Source organism: Trachypithecus francoisi, unplaced genomic scaffold (assembly GCF_009764315.1).
Source record: "Trachypithecus francoisi isolate TF-2019V2 unplaced genomic scaffold, Tfra_2.0 Lachesis_group16, whole genome shotgun sequence".
Lineage (NCBI taxonomy): Eukaryota > Metazoa > Chordata > Mammalia > Primates > Cercopithecidae > Trachypithecus > Trachypithecus francoisi.
In genome coordinates this window covers 76,908,284-76,921,244 of record NW_022681461.1, presented here as the reverse complement: position 1 = coordinate 76,921,244, position 12,961 = coordinate 76,908,284, and the positions used below count along the sequence as shown (strand labels likewise).

General features: G+C 45.2%; 1 protein-coding gene across 3 annotated transcripts in view; it reads right to left on the bottom strand.

The window, feature by feature from the left end:
• Positions 1-986: 986 nt before the first annotated feature.
• The window catches only part of EPB41L4B (erythrocyte membrane protein band 4.1 like 4B), a 152,707-nt gene continuing 140,732 nt past the window's right edge, over positions 987-12,961 (bottom strand). For 2 of the 3 annotated variants that reach the window (XM_033237865.1, XM_033237866.1), the window contains exons 23-26: positions 12,625-12,741; positions 9,859-9,927; positions 3,740-3,885; positions 987-1,812 (exon numbers count right to left, since the gene is read on the bottom strand). In XM_033237865.1, the coding sequence (XP_033093756.1) occupies positions 1,743-1,812; positions 3,740-3,885; positions 9,859-9,927; positions 12,625-12,741 (402 nt within the window). In that variant the 3' untranslated portion in view covers positions 987-1,742. The remainder of the gene's footprint in view (positions 1,813-3,739; positions 3,886-9,858; positions 9,928-12,624; positions 12,742-12,961) is intronic. The other variant, XM_033237867.1, reaches the window with a different exon arrangement.

Below are 12,961 nucleotides of genomic sequence, written 5' to 3'. Positions count from 1 at the left end.
ATTGCTGGTGGCATCATAAATTGTCAAGGGGATTCAAGCATTCAGAGGGGGTGGGGAGGCTAAACTAGATGACCTTTAAGGTCCTTCCAACCCAAAGATTGGATCTTTCTAGAAAGCAATCTGGCAATATAAAACAAGAGCTATAAAATACTTCATGCTCTTTGACCTTGTAATCCCTCTTTGGAGATATTCCTAAGGGAATAATCCAAAAGAAGGAGCAGTTTTTTGTTTTTTGTTTTTTTGTTGTTGTTGTTGTTTTTTACAGACATTCATAGCAGCACTATTTATAAGAGTGAAAAATTAGATATAACTCAAATATCTAATAATGGGGTGAAGTGAGGTTAATGGGGTGAAGTGAGGTTAACCATGTTACATGGATATAAAGACATTTAAATTGGTGAGAGTAGAATCTGTGTTGATAAGAGGAGACAAGTGTTAGGCGGAGAAGTAAAACAAAAGATAATGTACACAATGATCATAGCTATGTAAAAATACGTGTGTATTCATTGAGAAAGCTAGAGAACTAATTTAGAGGGATATTTTGTGGTTAGGGGGTTCCTTTATTCCTGCAAAGTTGTTCAAGTGCATTAATAAAAATTTAAAAACACATTTCTTGAAACTATATAAAAAGAGCAAAATTTCTTCTGATCAAGATTCTATCAATAGGACATGAATTGATCAACTTTAGAAATGCGCGGTGGCTCAAGCCTGTAATCCCAGCACTTTGGGAGGCCGAGACGGGCGGATCACGAGGTCAGGAAATCGAGACCATCCTGGCTAACACGGTGAAACCCCGTCTCTACTAAAAATACAAAAACTAGCCGGGCGAGGTGGCGGGCGCCTGTAGTCCCAGCTACTCGGGAGGCTGAGGCAGGAGAATGGCGTAAACCCAGGAGGCGGAGCTTGCAGTGAGCTGAGATCCGGCCACTGCACTCCAGTCCGGGCGACAGAGCGAGACTCCGCCTCAAAAAAAAAAAAAAAAAAAAATAATAATAATAATAATAATAATTTTCCTTGATAGAACTCCCAAATAAATCTTCTTGATATTGAATCATCTTAACCTTGTAAGGATTTTTAGACAACGTAAGCTACCATTTCCTACTTTGGGTTCAATGATAAATTCTATTTATTCCAAATAATATCATATCCAAAGAGTTCACAAGTTAAATTATATTTCAGATTAAGCTGAAGTACCTTCAGTCATAGTGATATGTAACTTTCTTTTTTTAGTTCATCTACTCACATCTGAATACAAATGAATGTTAAAGACTTTATAAGATCTGTGTATTTATCAGTGTAAATGAAAAACCAGCAATAAAGAATTATTCTTTCATTAAAAATGACTCTTTAACAAACAGTCAAAGCTCGGTGCAAGTTTCAATCATACAAAATCAAATGGTTGAAATTGATAGTAAAGAATCCCATATCGTATTAACCCCTGTGGTTATTAACAGATACACACAGGTACTTCTGAAAAGGAATCCTGTTTTCCTATCTTTCTTTTCCTAGACTTATCAAATCCTGTCTCAACTACATAGAGTAATAGAAAAACTCTAATGCTTAGGAGACATAAAATAACTTTTCCCTTAAAAGTCAAGCCAGAAATTGGCTTCAACTAACCATGGAGACCTGCGCGAACAGAGCACACATTTGTATGCTGTGCTAGAGTGAGCACACAAAGCCCGAAGAAAGAAGACGGACAGAAGGCACCATGCCATCTTCCAGGTGACAAGGGGAGAATTTCACAGTTCGGTCATCAATAGTCTTTTCATCATTTTCTCTCTCTCCAGTTCCTGCCGGAGTGTCTCCGCACTAAAAAAAATATATATAACAAAATAGTGAGACAATCCCTCAAAAACTGCAGAAGCAGACAGCTTAAGTATCATCTCCCAGGTTCTTTCCTGATCTCAGTATTGGACTTTCTTTTTTAGGCTCCTTGAGGACTCCCTAAATTTGCTAGCATTACAGTGATCTGAAATTGGCTATGTATTCGTTTCCCAGTCCCACTAGGCTGAGAGTTCCTGACTGACTATATGTCATTCATCTCTAAACCTCCAGAGCCTTGCACAGTATCTGGTGCATGGCAGCCACTCGGTAGTCTTTTTTTTTTTTTTTTTTGAGATGGAGTCTCACTCTGTCGCCCAGGCTGGAGTGCAGTGGCACGATCTTGGCTCACCACAACCTCCACCTCCCAGGTTCAAGCGATTCTTCTGTCTCAGCCTCCAGCATAGCTGGGATTACAGGCACATGCCACCATGCCAAGCTAATTTTTTGTATTTTAGTAGAGACAGAGTTTCACCATATTGCCCAGGCTGGTCTCAAACTCCTGAGCTCAGGCAATCCACCTGCCTCGGCCTCCCAAAGTGCTAGGATTATAGGCATGAGCCACCACACCTGGCCCTCAGTAAAGTCTTTCGAATGAAGATGTCCAGGGGTTAGATTTATTTAAATCATGCTTTAAGTTGGTTTCATATGCATTTTCTCCCAGGCTTTCATTTGATGAATATCTGAGGGAATGTTGTAACAAATAATTAATTATATTTTAATGAATAAAATTGAATGAAATAAAATTGGCTGTTTTAAGAAGCTGCCTCTGACTTTTTGGACCTCAGGTCCAGTTGCATATCTATGTAACCTGCCTCCACTGTTTAAACACACACACACACACACACACACACACACACACACACAGAATAAATATACATCTTTTCATTGTTTTTAGTTAGAGATGGGGCCTTGCTATGTTGCCCAGGCTGGACTTGAACTCCTGAACTCCTGGCCTCAACTGACCCTCCCACCTCTGCCTCCTGAGTAGCTGGGATGACAGGCATGAGCCACAATGCCCGGCAAAATACACATCTTTAAAGGCACTAACCAAGTTTAATAATTTCATTCAGGGTAGAAAACAAAGTTTCTACTGTAGCCAACAAGGCCCTACGCAGTGTGGCCTGAACCCACAACTTCATAGGCCTCCTCTATTGTCATTCACTCTGCTCTGGCCATGCTGGCCCCTTAAACTTCCTTAACCATGTCAGGCACATGCTTCCGCAGGAGCCTTAGCACTGGCTGGTTCCTCTCTGCGCAGTACTCCTCCCAGGTATCTGCAGCTTTGTCTGCAACCCCTTTCAGGGCTCTGCTTAAATGCCACCTCACTGAGGCCATCCCACAATACCTTATTACCTTTCACAGTTTCATGTTCCTCCCTATCCCTTGTCAATATCACACACACACACACACACACACACACACACACTCATTGTTGTCTATCTCCTCTAACAGCCTACCCTTTGTAAACATTTCTTTCTTTTTCTTTTCTTTCTTACTTTTTTTTTTTTTTTTAGCCAAAGTCTCACTCTGTTGCCCAGGCTGGAGTATATTGGTGCAATCTCGGCTCACTGCAACCTCCACCTCCCGGGTTCAAGCAATTCTCCTGCCTCAGCCTCCCAAGTAGCTGGAATTACAGGTGTGCGCCACCACACCTGGCTAATTTTAGTAGAGATGGGGTTTCACCTTGTTGGCCAGGCTGGTCTTAAACTCCTGGCCTTAAGAGATCCTCCCTTTTGCTGGGATTACAGGTGTGAGCCACCACGCCTGGCCCCTTTACAGACATTTCAATAAATACAGAATAAATGAAAGAATGTAGGAAAAGGCTGTAGGTGTCACAAACACAATGAACCTAGAGTCTCCCTGGTTTCCCCATCACCAGAATTACCTGTTGGTACCTGCTGACCTGACCTACCTGGCTGCCAGAGAAACAGGTTTCCGGGTGGTATAAATGGTCTGCACTGTGGAGACGGTCTCTGTCAAAGGCCTCAGGGTCGCTGCTGGGATCAGCGGGGAAGACGGGCCAGGACAACACTGTAATTTACTGTCTCTGAAGTCTGCCTGGAGAAGAAACAGGGAAGAGGAGATCAATCTCAATTTGGGTTCCATTTTCACACTGTCAGTTGCTCCCTAAGCCTTACTCTACGGTTTCTGTTCTTTTTCACTACCAGCTATAATCAATTGTCATTTTAAGTGATTTTACTTTGTGCCAGACACCATGCTAAGTACTTGACACATATTAACTCTTGAGTGATCATATTTCCTCATATCTTAGGCACCATCAATTGTAAGATGCACCATTTTTGCATTTGCCCCACAGAAAGAAACATGTTGCCATTTAAATTTTGTCATGCCCACTATCAAACTTTGTCATGCCCAGTAGTAAACATTCTGATATCAGGAAATGTTAAAAGGTGAAAAAAAATGTGTATTTTAAAACTGATTTTATGGGGAAAAGCAAGGCTCAGAGCGGTTAAGTAATCTGCCCAAGGTCACACAGTGAGTGTTAAGAACAGTATTCAGAACAAGGGCTAGCTGACACCGTAACTGGTGTTTCTCATTACTGTAGCAATGGTTCCCAAAGTATGGACCCCAGACTAGTGGCATCAGCATTATCTTAAAACTTGGTAAAAACACAAATTCTCAGCCTCATCCAAGACCACTGGGACCGAAGAATGCCTGTGGATGAAGTCCAACAATACGTGTTTCAATAAGACCTCCAGATGATTCTTTTGGAGGAATTACAATAAAGTTTCAGAACTACTGGTGTAGAGTATACTGTCTCATTTGGAGAGGATAACATATTCTTGTCATTTTCATTATATAGCAAACTATGCTCATTACTTTTATATAGAAAGCTTAGAAGATATATAAAAGTAGATCAGGCTGGGCGCGGTGGCTCACACCTGTAATCCCAACACTTTGGGAGGCTGAGGTGGGTGGATCACCTGAGGTCAGGAGTTCAAAACCACCCTGGCCAACATGACAAAACCCCGTCTCTACTAAAAATACAAGAAAATCAGCCAGGCATGGTGGCACGTGCCTGTAATCCCAGCTACGTAGGAGGCTGAGGCAGGAGAATCGCTTGAACCTGCTGGTGGAGGTTGCAGTGAGCTGAGGTTGTGCCACTACACACTCCAGCCTGGGCAACAGATCAAGACTCTGTCTCAAAAAAAAAAAAAAAAAAAAGGTAGATCAATGAAGAAATTCCGTAATTCTTTACTGTTGTCATCAGTATATTTCCTCCTAGGTTCTCTCTCTCTTTCTATCTTTCTCTCTTTCTCTCTCTCTTTCTTTCTTTCAACAGAATCTCACTCTGTTGCCCAGGCTGGAGTGCAGTGGCACAATGACAGCTCACCTCACCCTCAACCTCCTGGGCTCAGGTGATCCTTCTGCCTAAGCTTCTCAAGTAGGTTTCACTACAGGTGCGTGCCATGCCTGGATAATTTTTTAATCTTTTGTGGAAACAGTGTCTCACTATGTTGCCCAGGCTGGTCTCAAACTCCTGGTCTCAAGTGATCCTCCCACTCTGGCCTCCCAAAGTGCTGGGATTACAGGTATGAGCCACCATGTTTGGCCATCATAGTATTTTTTCAATGCATAGTTTTTGTTTGTTTTATATTTTTGATAATACCAACTATATATTTTATAACTAGATTTCTCATGCTAGTTCTTGGCCCTGAACTTGGAGAAATTTATTACATGACTTTCTAAAGAAGACACTCTGATCATCAAATGAGCAGTATCTTTTTTTTTTTTTTGAGTTGGAGTTTTGCTCTGTTGCCCAGGTTGGAGGCCACAATCTCGGCTCACTGCAGCCTCTGCCTCCCAGGTTCAAGCAATTCTCCTGCCTCAGCCTCCTGAGTAGATGGGGTTGGTTACAGGTGCCTGCCACCGCACCCAGATGATTTTTGTATTTTTTTTAGTAGAGACAAGGCTTCACCATGTTGGCCAGGCTGGTCTTGAACTCCTGATCTCAGGTAATGCACCCGCCTTGGCCTTCCAAAGTGTTGGGATTACAGGTGTGAGCCACTGCACTCGGCCTTTGATGCAAATCTTTCTGAAAAAAGAAGCACATTTGCACTGATGGTGCAAAGGCAATAGTGAGTAAATGGGGCAGGGCCTTGGCATGAATTGAGGTAGTGGCACCAAACTGTACTAGTAGTCATTGTGTTCTTCATTTCCATATACTTAAAGGAAAAAAAAAAAAAAAAAGCCAGCTTCACTAAAGAATGACCTTGAAGAAGCAGTAAAAATTACTTATATTATTAAATCTCAACCCTAAGTATCTTGTCTTTTTTATATTTGTTGAATAAGGAAATGAATGAGTGAATGAATGAACAAGCTTTCACTGGAACAAAGCAGGTAACAGAAGGACAGAGCCAGGTTAGAAAGAAGCATGTGGAACAGAAATCTGGCCAGAGTCAGGCAGGGGTCCCCACCCTAGATGGACCAACGTACTCGGCTCAGTATCAGCAGAGACCCAGTTAATAGGCCTGAATACAAAGTAGAAACTGGTTTCAGGATCAAGCAAGAGCCCAGCTGTTGAAACCCAGCTCCATCAATGCTAGATCAACGGCCAGACCAACTTTGTGCAGAGCTTTCCAGCGCTGCTAAACAACCCCTGTCACTGTGATAGATCTGGAGGCCTGTGGAGAGGCCAAACCTGCAGCAAGCTCAACTGTCATGATCATGGCAGGAAGGAGATGAGAACACTACACACAGGAGTGAGAAAATTGAGAAGCTGAAGCCCATGAGCCTGGCTTCTATTACCACCCAGCTGTCACTGCCTCCCTAGTCATTGTTTCCAGTCTAGTCCACTCTCTTGAGTTACAGACTTGGATTTCCAACTGCCCATTCATTGTGTCCACCTGGATGTTTCAAAGGCATTTCTAATCCATCATGGCCAAAGGCAAACTCATCTCTCCCAACCAAGTCTTTTTCCAAGTTTCCTTATCTCAGTGAATGGACCCACTGTCCATCCACATTCGGCAAATCAGAAATCTGGGAACCATTTCTGACCCTCTCTCTGCCTCATCTAATCCTGTATTTTACCAGCCTCCTAAATATCTTCCCCATCTGTGCACTTCTCTCCACCTCCACCAACAAAACCACTCTGGGTCAAGCTCCCAGCTCTCTCTCCCTTAAGCCACTCTTCTGCATTTCCAGGCTACTGTTCTGAGTCCACTCTGCCTGGATGCCACTGTCCTCCCACTGTGATCACAGGGATCCCTTCCAAGTGCATCTGCCCTGTCACTGCCCTGCTCAAAGTCCCTCAAAGATTTCCTGTTGCTTCTAGGATGGAGATCAGAATCCCTACTGCGGCCTACAAGGCCAACATGGTTGTGCCCCTCCAGTTTTGTCACCACCTACATCTCCTTCCTCCTCTCTCACCCAGCTCCACTTGCTTTCCGTATCCCAGTCCCACTGGCCTGCTTTTCAGTCCCTTGAATGTGTGATGATCCCGCCCACCCTGGGGGTCTGGCTCATGCTGTTCCCTCTGCTTGCTCCAGCTGTCTTCAAGCCACTCTTGCTCAGTTCTTCAAAGTTCCAGCGTGGTTTCTGCCATTGGCTTCCTGCTCCATTTTGGCCCCCAGCTTTCAGGAAGGGCTTCCCTGAGTGTCTCACAGCACTGCCAAGGCTGGGCAGAAGGCCAGAGTGCCCCACTAGAGCCAACCGAGGGAGGTGGAGCCGGAGCTTCCAGCTGGGGAGCTGTGTCCAGCAAGACTGCAGGGAGCCAGGATGAGTGTCAGGGAAATAGCATCTAACATCCTGGCAGAGCCCCGTGTCTCTGCCCTCTCATTCTTAAAAGGCAGACGCTGGAAGCAGCTCATGACCCTAGAAATGGACTGTTCTAGGAACCTGTTTTTCCCTCTGCCTGCCCTGCTGGACACCTTCCCACCTCTGCTCATCCTCTGAAACTTGAATCAGCCACTGCTCTCTCCCTCCCTATGTGGTTGAAGCCATGTGGGGTAGTGGCCATTATCCATCTCATTAAGACTGCACTTAGAGCTACCCTTAGCCACCCACAGCCCACCTCACAGATCCTCCAGACGGCACAAAAACTCTTTAGAAGGAGCTTCAGGGACCATGGAAATTGTAAGCTCTGGTTCCTGGGAGGAGGACAGAGTGAGAGGAAGGAGGAGTGGACCCCAGATTCCTCACTTCTGCTCCATCTAATTGCTCAATATACAGTGAACTTCTGCAGAAGCTTTCATTTAAAGAATGAGTTGAGCCCTGAAAAGAAGCATGAACATTATCAAACTCTCTCATTTTGCAGATGAGGAAACTACAGCATTTAAACATTTGGCAGAATTTTAAAAAAAATCAAGACAGGGTCTCACTCTGTTGCCCAGGCTGGAGTCCAGTGGTACAGTCATAGATCACTGTAGCCTCAGCCTCCTGGGCTCCAGAGATCCTCCCACCTCAGCCTCCTGGGTAGCTGAGACGACAGGCGCCTAATTTATTATTATTATTATTATTATTTTGTAGAGACAGGGTCTCGCTATGTTGCCCAGGCTGATCTCGAACTCCTGCTCTCAAGCAATCCTCCCACCTCAGCCTCCTAAAGTGCTGGGATTACAGGCATGAGCCACTGTGCCTAGCCTTGGCAGAATAAATAAGCTGCCCAGTGACACCCAGAGAGGTGGTGACAAGAAGTCTCTTGTCAGGACGACTTGTTCTTGTTCGTCACACCACCCTGCCTCTCCAGCCTTGAGAAACAACAATCATGCCTGACGGGTGTGGGATGTTTTGTGGTTAGTAAAACACTTTCAGATTCTTGGTCCCTTTTGATCCTTGCCCCAACAGGATATGAAGAGGATATTCTTATTACTACTTTCACCTTAAGTAAGAAGAAGGGACAGGCATGGTGGCTCATGCCTATACTCCCAGCACGTTGGGAGGCCAAGCTAGGAGGATCACTTGAGCCCAGGAATTCAATACCAGCCTAGGCAACATAGTGAGACCTCATCTCTAAAAGCAAAAAAGAAAAAGCTGCTGGTGGTCAGGGTGGTAAAGTGACCTACCTAAGACCACACCAGTATCAAGATCCAACCCCAAAGAATTGAAAACAGGTGTTCAGACAGATACATGTACACACATATGCATAACAGCACTATTCACAATAGCCAAAAGGTGAAAACAACCCCAAAACCCCCCAAAAATGAGTGGATAAACAAATTGCAGTATATACATACAATGGAATAATATTCCATCATAAAAAGAAATGAGGCTGGGCACAGTGACTCATGCCTGTAATTCCAACACTTGGGAGGCTGAGGCGGGTGGGTCACCTGATGTCAGGAGTTTGAGACCAGCCTGGCCAACATGATGAAACCCCATCTCTACTAAAAATACAAAAATTAGCCAGGCGTGGTGGCAGGCACCTGTAATCCCAGCTACTCAGGAGGCTGAGGCAGGAGAAAGGCTTGAACCCAGGAGGCGGAGGTTGCAGTGAGCCAAGATCATGCCACTGCACTCTAGCCTGGGCAACAGAATGGATCTCAATCCATCTCAAAAACAAACAAACAAACAAACAAAGAAATGCAGTATTGACACATGCGTGGATGAACCTCACATACATTATGCTAAGTGAAAGAGGCCAGTCACAAAAGGTCACATATGATACAATTCCATTTATACGCAACATCCAGACTAGGTAAATCCATAGACACAGAATGCAGACTGGTGGTTGCTAGCCGGTAGGAACAAGGGGAAAATGAAGAGGAATTATTTAATGGGTGTGAGGTTTTTGGAGGATGCAATAAAAATGTACTGGAACTGACAGAAGTGGTCAGTGCACAACACTGTGAATGTACTATCACTGAATTGTCACTTTAAAATGGTTAATTTTATGTCAATGTCACATCAATACAATAGAGGTCAACTGCAAATCCAAGTTTCTTCCCAACCTCACAGAGTTCAACGGTGATCAAAAGAAGCGGTTGACCTTGCTGTCTGGCATCCCACAGAAAAGCACACCACATGGGAACAAGGGTTTAAAATGCACATCTGTTTTCTGGATCTACTTACAGTAAACTGTGGCCCTGTGGTGAAAGTATCAGGAAACGGGTTCATTGTATCAGCCGGGAATGTTTTTATCTTCAAAAGAGAGAAAGACAAGGGGGTTACCTTCAGATTAGAAAACAAAGTTTTGCAATCTTTGGCAGAGCACCTTTAAAACAGAACTGAAGGATTCAGGGGTGCCCCCGCGGAGCCTTCATTACTTGTGTAAGGGCACATACAAAGGGTCCCTCAGGAGTGTGGGCTGGTGGTTGTATCTGTGCCTGGCGTTGGACTGCAGGGCAGGGCTCAGCAGGGATGGCAGCCTGGAGTCTCGTGTTCCTAGCGCGCCCCCACACTTGCCTTGCCCTGGAGCTACCTTCAGCGGTATCTGCTTGGCCTTCCAGGCCTGACTTATAAAAAGCCACAATCAAGGTGGATAATGAGGGAGTCAGAGCTGCCTGGGGTGGCTTCTGATGACTTCTCCACAGCTGTGGGAATGGCCTAGAGGCTGCTGAGAGGTCACATCCTGGGACACGGTCTCTCACAGCAGCAGGGTACAAGGAGGCTCGGCTAATTAAGCCAGAAAATATTCCCTGTCTAATCACTTCAGTTACTGGACTCCCTGTACACTTTGGCTAATAGAGGGAGACCTCAGGGAAACCCATGGAAGCATGGGAGAATCCTGCCCCCATGGCCTTTGGGAACAGAAGGCTGGATGCACAAAGATGCCCAGTGCCAGGAGTCCCTGTAGTACTGAGCTAGCCTGAAAGAGGCCAGATGAACAGCTGATGAGGTAGCGGTGGCAAAAAAGACTCTTGACTTCCATGTCTTTCTCTTTGGTCATTTTGTTTTTGGCCTCCTAGAGGCCTTGGGAAATGGGAGGGCTTATTTTTTCAAACCAGCCTAGGGTATGCCATCAGGCCCAGGGGCCTGATGACTCTGGCACTAGCTTTGAGTACAATTCCTGGGGCACAGAAACTGTCTGCACACTGCTGATGAATGCATACCATACCACCCGCCAGCAGAGGGCTGCAGGCAAGACACTAGGGCCACCACTGCCCAGGGGGCAGCCAGCTTTGTGTGTCTCGAGGTCTTGCCTGTGGACACTGGGATAGCTACTCGATGCTCTTGAGTGGCTCCAATGGGAGGGTGAGGCAGGGATGAGGAAGAACACATTAGCTCAGACCCAAATCAGCCAAGCTTTTCTGAATGGGTAAAGCAGGTCTCCCCCATGTGGGGATGACAATATCCTTGCCATGTGTACTGAGACATCCAGCCCAAGCCTGCTCCCCTTCCCCCAAATTTCTTTGGTCTCTTTACACATCTCAAAATTGTCAGAATAGGCCTGAAATTGCCTTTTGACTCAGGTACGAGAAGGACTCTTGGGATGAAGTCTTGGGGTACATTCTCCTCTTGTTGCCTATTGGGTCAGCCTCATGCTCTGAGACCAATGTCCTAGTGGAAAGTAATAGACAGATAAATTCTCAGACCATCATGAAGCAGAGAGGGAAAGCAGTTTACTTATTTATTTATTTATTTTGAGATAGAGTCTTACTCTGTCGCTCAGGCTGGAGTGCAGTGGAGTGATCTCAGCTCACTGCAACCTCCGCCTCCCAGGTTCAAGTGATTCTCTTGCCTCAGCCTTCTGAGTAGCTGGGATTGCAGGCATGTGCCACAATGCCCAGCTAACTTTCGTATTTTTAGTAGAGTTGGGGTTTCACATGTTGGCCAGGCTGGACTCAAACTCCTGACCTCAGGTGATCTGCCTGCCTCAGCCTCCCAAAGTGCTGGGACTACAGGTGTGAGCCATTGTGCCCTGCCAGAAAGTGGTTTATTATTGCTATTAAAGAAAGGTAAAAGTTAACAACCTCAAAGAATTATTTTATACCTGCTGTAAATAAGAAAAATATATTTCAACAATTACACCCTGTGTTGCTAAGACTGCAAAAAGCAAAGTCACTCTCTTCTGATGGCACTATCCGTTAGCACAAACACTTTAGAAAGGTGGCAAAAGCCAAAATCACAATATTTAATCCAGCAGGGTCTAGCCTAAGAAAATAAAATTCCTGATGCAAAAAGCTATATGTGTTCTCCCGAAGAGTGACAAACTGGAAACAAAGCACACGCCCTGCAGTAAAGAATGTGTTAGGTAAATGGTAGGCCATTCACTTGATGAAATACAAACAGTCATATAATGTGGCAACAAGAACAAGATAGAAACAACATAGCAGCATTAAATGAAAAGAGAAAAACAGGAGAGAATATGGTTACTATGATTTAACTATGTAAAATTATGAATGATATGAACAGAAGGAAATATATAAAAATGACAAAAAATCATGCTACATTGGGATGACAGGCAATTTTGTTCACATTGTTAGGTAGCACTCCCATTATATCATTAGCTTGATAAATAGCAGAAGAAGACAAGTTTAATGAAGTTTTATTTTCAATAGAAATGCAACTTAAGTGTCCATCTGGTGAGTACCAAAGCATATATTTCTCTCTGGGGAAAGCATCTATGCTGATCAAAATTCTAGGAAAATAAACTCTTCTTGATTCTTGAGACCTAGAAGCGAAGGGGGCTCCACAGCTAGAGGCAAAGCGTGTTCCAGTCTGACCAGGGCCAGCTGGACTCCAAATCCTCCATCCATCTGGAGTGAGGGCACCTGTCAACAGTCTCTTCCCGAGATCTGGGGCTTCTGCACGCCCACCCAGGCTTCCACCTCGCCTGGTGGCTCCTGCCCACCTCACCTCTCCTGGCCAGGCCCCTCTCCCTGCCAGGGTACCTACCAGCCTCGTTTTGATTGGAGGGTACATGCAAACTCCAGTGGTCTCTTCCTTCATGGGGAGAGAGAGTGGAGGAGAACAGCGAGAGTGGGCACAGTGGGGGTTGCTGGCGGGCTCTGCCTGCTCACGAGGAGAGGAGAGAAGGGGAGGAGGAGGTGGCAAGAGAGGGGGAGGAGGAAGAGGAGATAGGGGAAGGGAAAGGAGAGAAAGACAGCACAGTGCAAGACAGATCTGGCAACTCCAGACTGTTCTCAAGCCAGCCTCACCCACAACCTACTTCCAGCCTCTGGCCAACTGGCTTCTGGTCCCACCCTCCACCCTCTGTCTCAGCCTTCTTTTC